General features: G+C 35.7%; 1 protein-coding gene across 4 annotated transcripts in view; it reads left to right on the forward strand.

The window, feature by feature from the left end:
- The window catches only part of TFG (trafficking from ER to golgi regulator), a 32,845-nt gene that overhangs the window by 14,476 nt on the left and 6,259 nt on the right, over window positions 1-12,110 (forward strand). For 2 of the 4 annotated variants that reach the window (XM_060640160.2, XM_060640159.2), the window contains exons 4-6: window positions 308-454; window positions 4,333-4,500; window positions 8,642-8,782. In XM_060640160.2, coding sequence (XP_060496143.1) covers window positions 308-454; window positions 4,333-4,500; window positions 8,642-8,782 — 456 coding nt within the window. The remainder of the gene's footprint in view (window positions 1-307; window positions 455-4,332; window positions 4,501-8,641; window positions 8,783-12,110) is intronic. The other 2 variants (XM_060640163.2, XM_060640161.2) reach the window with 1 other exon arrangement.

The following is a 12,110-nucleotide window of genomic DNA, read 5'->3' on the forward strand; positions in this document are numbered from 1 at the left end:
AAAATATATTAAAGTTTTAGTTTACTATATTTTTTTCCTAATAAAACTTTTTTTAAGCTAATATGATCATAGGCCATAGATGTGGCATCCACAAAGACTGATGAATATTTTTTTTTCCAAAAAGCAAATTTTTAGTAATAAAGAATCCTTTCCTTAAAAAGAGTTTTCATTTAAATGTCATCATTAGGTGTCTTGTTTGATTTTTTCACTTTTTCAAAAAATCCATTTATCTTTCCTTATTGCTATCGTTGTGTTGATTTTTAAAGAATGTTGCCTAATTTTGAGCAAATTAATGCTTTTATTCCAGTTAATGGCCAACCAAGACCCCTAGAATCAAGTCAAGTGAAGTATCTCCGTCGAGAGCTGATAGAACTGCGAAATAAAGTGAATCGTTTGTTGGATAGCTTGGAACCACCTGGAGAACCAGGACCTTCCACCAATATTCCTGAAAATGGTAGACTGTGAATCCATTTTATTCTGCTTTATTATTCTTATATATTTATAAAATTTATTATTTTAATTTCAGTATACAGCATTATATTAGTTTCAGGTGTAGAATATAGTGATTCAGCGATTCCATATGTCACCAGGTGCTCATCATGACATCCTTAATTCCCATCACCTATTTTATCCATCCTCCCCCCACCCAACTCTCCTCTGGTAACCATCGGTTTGTCCTCTATAGTTAAGAGTCTGTTTCTTGTTTTTGTCTCTCTCTCTCTTTTTTCCCTTTGCTCGTTTGTTTCTTAAATTCCACATGAGTGAAATCATGTGGTATTTGTTTTTGAACTTTTTTCGCTTAGTGTTATACTATGTGCTCATACCTTTTTTTTGTTTTTTTTTTTGTTTTTTTGTGTGTTTTAAGTTGGCACCTTCATTGTTACCCTTTCTTATTCCTGCCTCTCTGCTAGTATTCAAACCTGCTGTTCTTTAGGATTACCAGGAGAGGTATTTTACCAATTCCTGGATCTCGTTGTAGACCTACTAGAGAGTAGGACCTGGGAATCCCATTTTTAAAATACTCTCTGGTTGATTCTTTGCAACTAGTCTTAAACCCCTGGGTGTATGAATAGGTCAGTTTTCAGATCCCTTTGACTCTTTTGAACCCTTTTCATTGTAACAACGCACCCGAGGAATTGCAGTCATTTCATGAGTTTTACGTGGTATATGAAGTAGTTTCAAATAAAAAATAAGATTACTACATTCAAGAGGTGTAAAGTTTATCTTAAACACAATTTTTAGTAAACATGCAAAGAAAAACTTATTTTTTCCATTTTACAGATGACATGTACTGTTTATATTAAGATGAAGTAGTATTTATTGACAGATTTGGAACTGACATACATTTTGGGGCCAAATATATTTAAAAATGTAGACTGAAATTTATGTATTATGGCTTGAAAGTAGATTTTAAAAAACTGCTTTCCTCAGCTTTTAATATTCTTAGATGTTGAACTTAAAAAGCAAACTTACGTTTTGTTTTGTTTTTTTACGATTTTTGTGTTTGCATACAAATTACATGCTTAAAACCGTCTATATTATGATAGAGTAATTTGTTATAGAGTCTGGATGACTGTGTATAAGGGCCTTAATAAAAGATGTTTTTGTGTGAAAGTGGCATTGTATAATCCTTTGCAGCCATTAGATTCTAAGAGATTGTATTTTTCTGTTCCATTTAGATTTTGGAGTTTTGCTTTCTTTTAATTCAGTAGTTATAGTGTAAATAAAGCTGTCTTTTTGTATAATTTCTCTTCCTCTCTTTCGCTGTATGGAATTGTATTAGTGGTAGATTCTCAATAAATATCTGGTGATTAGTAATTTCTAGTTCTCTCTCTGTATTTCAGAACATATGGGAGATGTGCTGAAATATAGTAAGATCTTCCTGGCCTTTATGTGATGAATCTTACTATATTTCAAGTCAATGCAAATGGTCTTTTCTGAACCCTATCTCCCCAAACATGAGCTCCATTTTTAGGTCAAGAATCTGAAGAAAACTTTTGACGATTTTCTCAGAAGAATTCATAGATGCTGACACAAAAACATTTGCATATAATTTTAGGGGATTTAAGCATCTGTAGAATATTATGAAACTTAGATCAAAATTCAACAAGTATAGCCAGTACTGTGAAGAAATTACCTATAGTAGCCTATGTTCTCCTCTAGGGGATAGAATAGAATTATAAGCTTTTAGATTTGGTGAAACAACCTTTCAGTTCTCACATGTTTCTTGCCACTAAATTTACTACTCTTTATTCTTTATTTTCATATATTCATATGTTTATTATTAACTTCATACCTGTGTTCATGGAAAAGATGTTGAAACTGGTTCTCTGAATCTTAGAAATTGTATCACATATTGTTCCTTTGTGTGGCCTCCCATCTTGTCATGGTGTCCTATCTGAGTTATCTAATGAGTTTAATAATACATCCTGTGCTTTATTTTTTACGGATGGTTGTAGTGGTACCAGTGCCTGTTGAATACGTTGGTATACTTAGAAGATACTTAAACTTACCATGCTCATGTTTAAAATTTTATCTTATTGTAATTGTTTATTATAATTATTTTATTGTAAAAATTTATTTTTGTAATTTATTGTTTCCTCTCCTGTACTTAATAATAAGATCACTTACCTCTTGACCACTTACTTGCCTTCTAAGCTCTCAGAACATATCCTGACTTAATAGTCTTTTCAAGGAAATAGCATAAATAAGCCAAAAAAACCCCTACATCAGAAACTGAAAGTCTAGTCCACAAACAGTGCTGCCAGTCAGCTGTCAGTAGTCTTTAGAACAGTGTGGCTTACCCTCACCCAGAAACATGTGGCTATCTATGTTCTTCAGTGGTCTACCTCCACAGTGGTTCTTGGACACTTTCTTTCCTCTGTGAGGAACGTGATGTGTAGGCTACCCTGGATACTGGATTGACCTGTTGCCTTAGCTGTAGCACCTGGCAAAGCAACTAGTAGGCTAGTGGACATACAGTATTGTGTTTCCTAATGGACTTAGTTTGCGGGAAGTGGAAAGTTGAACAGGTAGTGGACTCTGTAGTAGTGTGAGAATGGATAATTTATAAGCTTGGTCTGATGTCCTCTTGGGGTGTAGCCTTGGAATTAGAGGAGGAAAATGGGTGAGGAAGGTGGATAACTGTAGACTTATTTTAAAGGAGTCTTAATCACAGAAATGGTCTAATAACTGATACTCAGTTACTTGTTTGGTGACAAAAAAAATTGATAATTGAATAAATGGTTAGCAATATTCTTTTTGTTTCCTTAGTTTTTTAAAAAAAATTTTTAATGTTTATTTTTGAGAGAGAGAGCGAGCGCGAGCGAGTTGGGGAGGGCAGAGAGGGAGACACAGAATCTGAAGCAGGCTCCAGGCTCTGAGCTGTCAGCAGCTCAGGTACCTATTTATAAGATGTGGGTTGTTCTTGAACCCCTTTTCTTTCACGCGGTAGTGGTACCAATGCCTATTGAATACCTTAGAATACTTAGAAGATACTTAAACTTACTATGCTCATGTTTAAAATTTTATTTTTCTATTAAAGTATGGAAAAACAGACAAAAGTAGAAATACTTTAATGAATCTCATGAACCACCTCCAACCTCAACAGTCACCAACTCATCAGTACCATGCCATCTCTCCTCCCATACATTTCCACCTGTTACTTTGAGCAAATCAAAATGATGTTTTGCTATGAAGTATTTTAAGGGAGACATAGCAAATTAAAAGGATGTGTTTAATATATTGGTTGGCTTGAGATTTCCATGCAATTAATAATGAACAAATAGACAAGTAGAAATAAAACATAAAAGTTGATATCATAACTTCAATGAAGCTGCTTTATCCTTTCACAGAATGATGCATTAGTACCCAGTATGTATCCAATGGGAGATACATATATATTTATATACATATATATATATATATATATATATACATATATATATATATACACACACACACACACACACACACACACATATGTATACGTGTGTGTATATATACATATGTATATATGGGTCATGGGGCTCCAAAAAAAGGGGGCAAAATATTTTTCTCTGTTAAGGAGCTCATAATTTTTTTTCTCATCTAGTAATTCTTAGGGAAAGAGGTAGATAAGATTTTTTGGAAAAAGCTGTTTTTTTTTAAATTTTTGATCCTTTCTTCTGATTTTAAAAATAAAGGTATAAAAAGGAAAGTAAAATTATCTATGGTCCTATATTCAGAGATATTTACTCTTAACATTTCAGACTATATGTATTCTTCTGTATTTTTTAAGCCTTACTGAATATAGATAAAATTGAAACAAGTTTTTGTTTATTCCTCTCACAGATACTGTGGATGGTAGGGATGAAAAGCCTGCTGCTTCTGATTCTTCTGGAAAACAATCTACTCAGGTTATGGCAGCGAGTATGTCAGCTTTTGATCCTTTAAAAAACCAAGATGAAATCAATAAAAATGTCATGTCAGCGTTTGGCTTAACAGATGATCAGGTTTCAGGTAAGTTAGTTCCTCCCTCACATCCTTCATTCCCTCCCTTCTTCTCTTTCTTTCCTTCTGTAATAGAAGGATAACAGATACAGTGATGTGCATAAAGGTTGACTTAAAGGTTCAGTTGAATAAATTTTTACTTTTGTCTACATCTACAGAAAACATCAATTTTGAAGTTCAAGACATAGATGATTTCCAGCACTCAGGAAAGCTTTCTTATGCACTTTCCCAGTCAGTAGAATCCTACCCTTGAAAGAATAATCATTGTTTGGTTTAGGTGAATTTTATCAAAAGTGGAATTCAGAAAGTTTATATTTTTTTAAAAAATCTGAACCATTTTATAATCTTATTTCAGTTTTGTTGTAGGATTTAAATTATATTTGATGCCATCTTCTCTCTTTGGATGTTTAATTAGAGAAATTGAAATTTAAATATAGATTTTTGGTTTACTTGCCTTGTGTAGAAAGAGCGCATAATGGATGGTTTTAACCTTTTTTAAAAAAGCACCTATACTGTGATTTCTTTATTTTTTGACTGTCATTTCTTCAATATTTTTTCTGCTGTCTTCCCTCTTCAGATTCCAATTACACATACAGCCTTAGAATTTTCATTTGATTCTTTTTATAGTTGATTTTTTTCTTTTGGGATTCCTTACCTTTGCATTTCATTAAGACTGTATTTCCCTTTAACTTATTGATGCATTTTTAATTCTTTGAAAATATTTATAATAGCTGCTTAATGTTTGTCTGCTTCATTCAACATCTGGTCCTATTTGGAGTCCAGTTTCTTTAGCCTGTCTTTTTTCCCTGAGTATGGGCCACATTTTCCTGTTTCTTTGCATATCTGATGATTTTTTTATTGAAAACTGTACATTATGATTAATACATTGTAGTGACTTGAGATTTTTTTTTTGTTACTGCTACTCTGGCAAGGAGTAAACTTGTATGTATTCAAACTACTCATTCTTTTTTCCCATGAAATATAGCAGCTAATATCTCTGTTCAGTCCTTTCAACTCTTGGTGCTGCTTTTTTTTCTTCTGAGCCCTCTTATGTCTCTTCCTCGTAACTCCATGGCTAGCTGAGATTTGGGGGCAGAGCTTATACTGACTTTTTAGGTCTCACTTCTTCAGTGGCTTTTTTACTGCAGGGATATTTTCCCTCAGATTTCCAGGTAGTTGGCCAGCCATCAAGTTCATACTATGGCTTTCTGCTGTTGAGGCTGCAGAGGTCAGGGCCTGTCATTCTCATCCACTGTAATTCACTGGGGGGTAAACTTTTCTGGTTTCTGCTGACATTTGATTGACTCCTAGTGATTTCAGATAGTTGCTTTCTGCTATTTTACAGGTTTTTAGTTTTTAACTCTGGGAGTGTTCACCTGACCATTTTCATTGCCATTATCAGTAACTGGAAATGTAGCATTCAGTCTACTTTTTTTTCTTTGAGACTTTTATGGGATTATTCACTAAAGAGAATTGTGTGAAATTCTGGAGAGACAAATACTTGTATATGATGCATGTTCTTGGCAAAAGAAGACATTGCACAAGAGATATATCTGAAAATCACTTTTTAAAGCAACTGAAATTTGAGTTACTGTTATGGTTTCTTACTATTTACGACTTGAAGAAATGGCAAATGGAGGAGTAAATAGGAAGTCAGGCTTAACATTTTGATTAGAGTATATGCCACACCCTAGAATAACATGATTAATATGATTCACATTATTTGAAGGCCATTTTTCTGATACCTTTGTGTGTTAAAGTAAGAAAAGCTGTGCACATAGAAAATACCAGGGGGGGGGTACGTTGTAGTTATTTGGGTGTGCTATTGTGAAAAGCTTGACTGCAATAGTGATGTGAACATGGAAGGAGGGATAAAATATTATAGAGATAAGATGGGTAGCATTAACTAATAGGTTACATACAAGAGAGAAAAGAGGAGTCAAAATAATACACTTTTTTTTTAGATAATAGAGTGTTTTTTGTAGGAGAGAGTGTATGTGTATGTATTTACATGTATGTAAATATCAATAAAATGAGCAGATTGTCCATTTTACTCTGGTAATCATTAGTTTCTCCTGCATTGCCACTTTGTTATCCTAAACCTAGTTTAGGTTCTCATCAATACCTGGACTACCAATTGCCAACTACAGAGCTAAGTTCTGGGATATATCAGTGCACAGGATAGAGGTTTGCCCTCAGGGAAATTAGACAGATTGTAATAGCAAGTCCCTGTGTGGAACTTTCTAAATGGTTATCACTTTCATAAGCTCTTGCCATATAATCATTTTTTTTTTAATTTTTTTTTTTAATGTTTATTCATTTTTGAGAGACAGAGACAGAGCATGAGCGGGGGAGGGCCAGAGAGAGAGGGAGACACAGAACCTGAAGCAGGCTCCAGGCTCTGAGCTGTCAGCACAGAGCCTGATGTGGGGCTCGAACTCACGAACTGTGAGATCATGACCTGAGCCAGAGTCAGACGCTCAACTGACTGAGCCACCCAGGCGCCCCGCCATATAATCATTTTTACAAATATTTGCTATAAGCTCCTGTTAACTCCTAATCCTTGTAGTAACCTAAGTGAAGTAGAAATTAGTATTTCTTTCATACAGATGAGGAAACTGAGGCACAGAAAGAGATGAGGTGACATGCCCAAAGTTATAAAGCTTACTAAGTGGCAGCACTGGCATTTGAACCTAGGCAGTCTGGCTCCAAAACCTGTGCTTTTAACGACTCTTGTATATTGCTGAACAGAAAGAACTTAAAGGAATAAACATTTCTACAGTTGTCTTCACAGTGTCTTTTTTGACTGTCACAGTACTGGAACTCTAGTGAATTTTGTCCATTTACTTCTTTGTTCATTATTTTAGAAGAATTTGAGTGGCTCCAAAAATTTGAGAGGTAGTCTTTGTGAGGCAGACAAAAAGAATCAGAAAGGACTCTGGCCTGGGGCGCCTGGGTGGCTCAGTCGGTTAAGCGGCCAACTTCAGCTCAGGTCATGATCTCACGGTCCGTGAGTTCGAGCCCTGCGTCGGGCTCTGTGCTGACAGCTCAGAGCCTGGAGCCCGTTTCAGATTCTGTGTCTCCCTCTCTCTCTGACCCTCCCCTGCTCATGCTCTGTCTCTCTCTGTCTCAAAAATAAATAAACGTTAAAAAAAATTAAAAAAAAAAAGAAAAAGAAAGGACTCGGGCGAAAAGAGCTTGTAGTCTAAGAGGAATATGGGACCTGTTCAGAAATGCAAAGTAGAAGTTGGTAAGGGTCATCATAAAAGTATACTCCGTAGAAGTTTAAAAGTGGATAAAAGTATTTATGAGTGAAGAGGTCTTACTGGAAGTATAGAGTAGTAACCGGGGTTTAAAGACCCTTATATGTAGATACATGAAATTGGGACTGGAGGCAACAGTGATAAATGAAATGGAGGCAGAAAAAAATATTAGATATATTGTGGGCTCGGGAAAAGGTTAGTTTTAGCTGAAGTGGGCACGTGAGAGGAGGAATTGTGAGAAACAATGTTTGGACCCTGGAATACCAAACTAGAGGGTTGAACTTGATTTATGGGCAATGGGGACCCGTTGAAGAATTAGGTGATACATTTGGTTGATCCACAAAATAAATTAGGTAGCATGAGGTGGAGGGTATTGGTATGGCAGAGAGGGCTTCTGATTTTTGCAGGGGGGAAGTTAGGACTTAGGAATATAACACTGCACATCATAGGGAAGGATTTCCAGTCATTGCTATGTCTTTTTTTTAAAATTTTTTAATGTTTATTTATTTTTGAGAGAGACAGAGTGTGAGCAGGGGAAGGGCAGGGAGAGAGGGAGACACAGCATCTGAAGCAGGCTCCAAGCTCCTAGCTGTCAGCTTGGAGCCCGATGTGGGGCTCGAACTCACAGACTGCGAAATCATGACCTGAGCCAAAGTTGGATGCATAACTGACGGAGCCACCCAGGCGCCCTTGTTGCTGTGTATTCTTAAGAGAGTGAAGCAGAGGAAAAAATGAAGTATATGCATTCAGTGTAAAAGGCTGTATTTGTGGTTGTGCTTACTCTGTAGTACTTTCATTTTTGTTCTCTTTTAACCAAACTTATTTGTTCAGCTTGCTGGGGAGAATTCTCATATTAGAAACTAAACTGACTTTTCATGACCATTTAGGGCCACCCAGTGCTCCTGCAGAAGACCGTTCAGGAACACCTGACAGCATTGCTTCCTCCTCCTCTGCAGCTCACCCACCAGGAGTTCAGCCACAGCAGCCACCATATACAGGAGCTCAGACACAAGCAGGTCAGAGTGAAGGTAAAATAGAAATAAGAGCACATATTTGGGGAGGTAAATGTGTAGAGATGTTTATTGCAGCATTGTCGGTGATGATAAAGAGATTACATAACCATTCATGCTATAAATACAGTTGTAAAAACTTTTGATTTACTGATAACGGTATGTTTTGGGGTTAAAACCCAAATAGAACAATATGTCAGATATGCTTCTGATTATTGAAAAGAAGAATACCTTAAAAAGTGCTTGTATGAATATAGATACATGGCAAAAAATCAGGAAGGATTCATACCAGTCACCAGTCAGTGGTAATGTCATAGATGACCCATTGAGGTGACATTTCATATTGCATAATAATACTTAGGTGCTTCCTTTCCCTTCTTGCATCAATGTATTATTTTTGTAATTGGAGCTATTTTTAAAATAGAAGTAAAGCATAACTGTAGTTAAGTGTAATTTTTTGAAAGATAAATAACCCTTAAATTTTTGTGCAGTTAGCAATATGTAATATGTCTTTTGTGGAAAAACAATGTATTTTAAATCAAACTTGTCTTCTCTAAATGATGTGTCCTTGGATGAGCAGTTTAATCTCTCTGGGTTTAATATTCTCTCATGGTAAATTATGAAAACTGGACAAAATTAGTGGTATTAAAAGACTGTCTCTAGTCCCAAATGAAATAGAACTTGAAAGCTCAGTATTTAAACAGATAAAGGGGTCATTACCATGGTTGAAGGGGACTGAGGGGCCACAAGCTCAGGACAGCAGGCACTGAAGTTTAAAAACTGCACATTCCACTTGAAAACAAACACCAGGTGGTGCTCTATTTGTGTATAAAAGGGTCAAGTGGTGGTATGTATTTTCAGCAACAGAAGCAAGTGACTGAGTTTATTAATCATATAAAAAAAAAAATCTATCGCCTAAAATGAATTGAGCACTTAGGTAATAGAGTCCTAATCATCCTGTGGCTACATTTTTAGAGTTGTCCTGTTGGATGAATGCTAGTCATAGGGTCTAGCAGGTTGCATTTTGCTGATGAGTGAATAGTTTGGGAAGAATTTCTTACTGCTTCAGCTTTTTCTCAACCATCCCTAGTAATAGTCTTTGTACAAAGGTGCAGCTGCCCCAAACTGGAACAAGCTAGAAGCAGATGTGGACTGCAACAGCGAAAGCAGAGTTTGGGTATGAAGGGAGTTTAATGGCTCCTTATGTTACTTAAATTCCATAAAAAGGGCCTTGGGATTGTAACTATTTTTCCTAAGGATTTTACTCCTAATACGTTCTTCAGTTCAGGTCAGCTTTCATCTCTGTTTTTAAAAAATTGCATCTTAAGCAGTGTATACTGTTGTAGAATGGCAGTTGGAGGGATAATTGTACCAAATAATGTTTGCTGTTCACTTATAAAGGAATGAGATTTAAGGCTCTGTTAATGTCTCAAATTATTTTGTTGGGTTTATTTTAATTGAAAAATTATTTTCAAGTAGGTAAAAATTTAAAAATACAATTCACAAATTCTCTCTCCCACCTCTGACCCATAGCAACCAAGTTCCTTTTTCCAGAGGCATCAGGTTAACAGTGTTCAATATGCAATGAATTCATTTAGCATGGCATTAACTGTGTACCTTGCTAAAACTTCTTTATTTTCTATTTTATTAGTTTACGTTAAAACATACACTATAAAAATTGTACAGTTATTAACACGTGACATCAATCAGTAGCGTTCTGGAGGTGAGTTTCTAGATCAGTGCTGTCCAAGAAAAAGAACAGTGGAAACCACATGTAATTTTTTGTCACACTTAAAAAGGTTTTTAAAAAGGTAAAATTAATGTTAGTTATACATTTTACATAACCTAGTATCTGATATATCAACATGTAATTATTAAAAAGTTACTAATGTTTTACTTTTATTTTTTTGTACTGTGTATTGGAAATCTGGGGTGTGGCACCAGTTCGAAACACTTCCAAAACATACAGTATATCGTAGTTAAGACTAGCGGCATTTCAGGTGCTTAGTAGCCATGTGGCAATTGTATTGGATAGCACAGCCCTGGCTTAATATATCAGTTATTTATAGGATGAAGTATGGTCCATTTTAATGAGTACTTTTTGACCTGTGATGTATAATGAGTCTCTGACATCACCAGTTATATCAGCCGCTGGTTATAATTTGAAGAAAAAATCAATAAAAATCCATTACTAATAATAGGTTAACATAGGAATCTCTTATAAGACAATATGAAATAATCTAAACTAAATCTGAGTTGTTATTTAAAGTCCATAAAAGGGACCTTGGAATTATAACTTTCCCCCCAAGGATTTTGGTCTTTTTTTTTTTTTTAATGTTTATTTATTCTTGAGACAAAGACAGAGCGTGAACAGGGGAGGGGCAGAGAGAGAGGGAGACACAGAATCCGAAGCAGGCTGCAGGCTCTGAGCTATCAGCACAGAGCCTGACGTGGGGCTCGAACCTGCGAACTGTGAGATCATGACCTGAGCTGAAGTCGGACGCTTAACCGACTGAGCCACCCAGCCACCCTGGATTTTGGTCTTAATATGTTTGATTAAAAACATATTGTTGAGCATCATGAAAAGAAACAAAATGGAGAGTATTATCCTTTTTCAGACAAAGTAGGCACCTCTGTTATTGGAAAACTATGTGCAGTTGAGTAGTTGGCCAAAAACTTTGAAGTGGTGAGGACACAGAGAAGAGCATTAAAAAATCATCAGGGAGACCAGGAGGTTTTGCTCTTTGACAAACTAGCCAAAAAAGATGAAAAGGCTAGAATTAAAATATGTAAAATCTTCTGATAATAGAATGATAACTTGAATAGAAACATACACAAAAGTAGAACTAGAATAATCAACTCTACATGAGTCCATTATGCAGCTTCAACACTTACCAGTGTTTTGGCATTCTATTTTCATGTACCCTCCTTGGTCCCCCTCTTTTTTTTTTTTTTTTTTTTTTTTTTTTTATTAATTTGCTGGAGTACTTTATTTTTTAAAGTTTATTTTGAGAGAGAGAGCAGAGGGAAGCAGGGAGAGGAGGGGAGGGAGAGAATTCCAAGCTGGCTCTGTATTGTCAGCGCCAAGCCTAATGCAGGGCTCGAATCCACGAACCTTACCATGAGATAACAACCTGAGCTGAAACCAAGAGTTGTAGGCTTAACCGACTGCACCACGTAGGCACCCCTCCCTGAAGTATTTTAAATCAAATACTTCATGTTATTTCACTCAGCTATTTCAGTATGCATGTCTATACTGGTAGTTTTTCTTTTACCATAACTTCTATGCTATTACACCTAACAAAACTGATTCTTAATGTTACATACTAGTCTATATTTGAATTTC

Source organism: Panthera onca, chromosome C2, assembly GCF_046562875.1.
Source record: "Panthera onca isolate mPanOnc1 chromosome C2, mPanOnc1 haplotype 2, whole genome shotgun sequence".
Lineage (NCBI taxonomy): Eukaryota > Metazoa > Chordata > Mammalia > Carnivora > Felidae > Panthera > Panthera onca.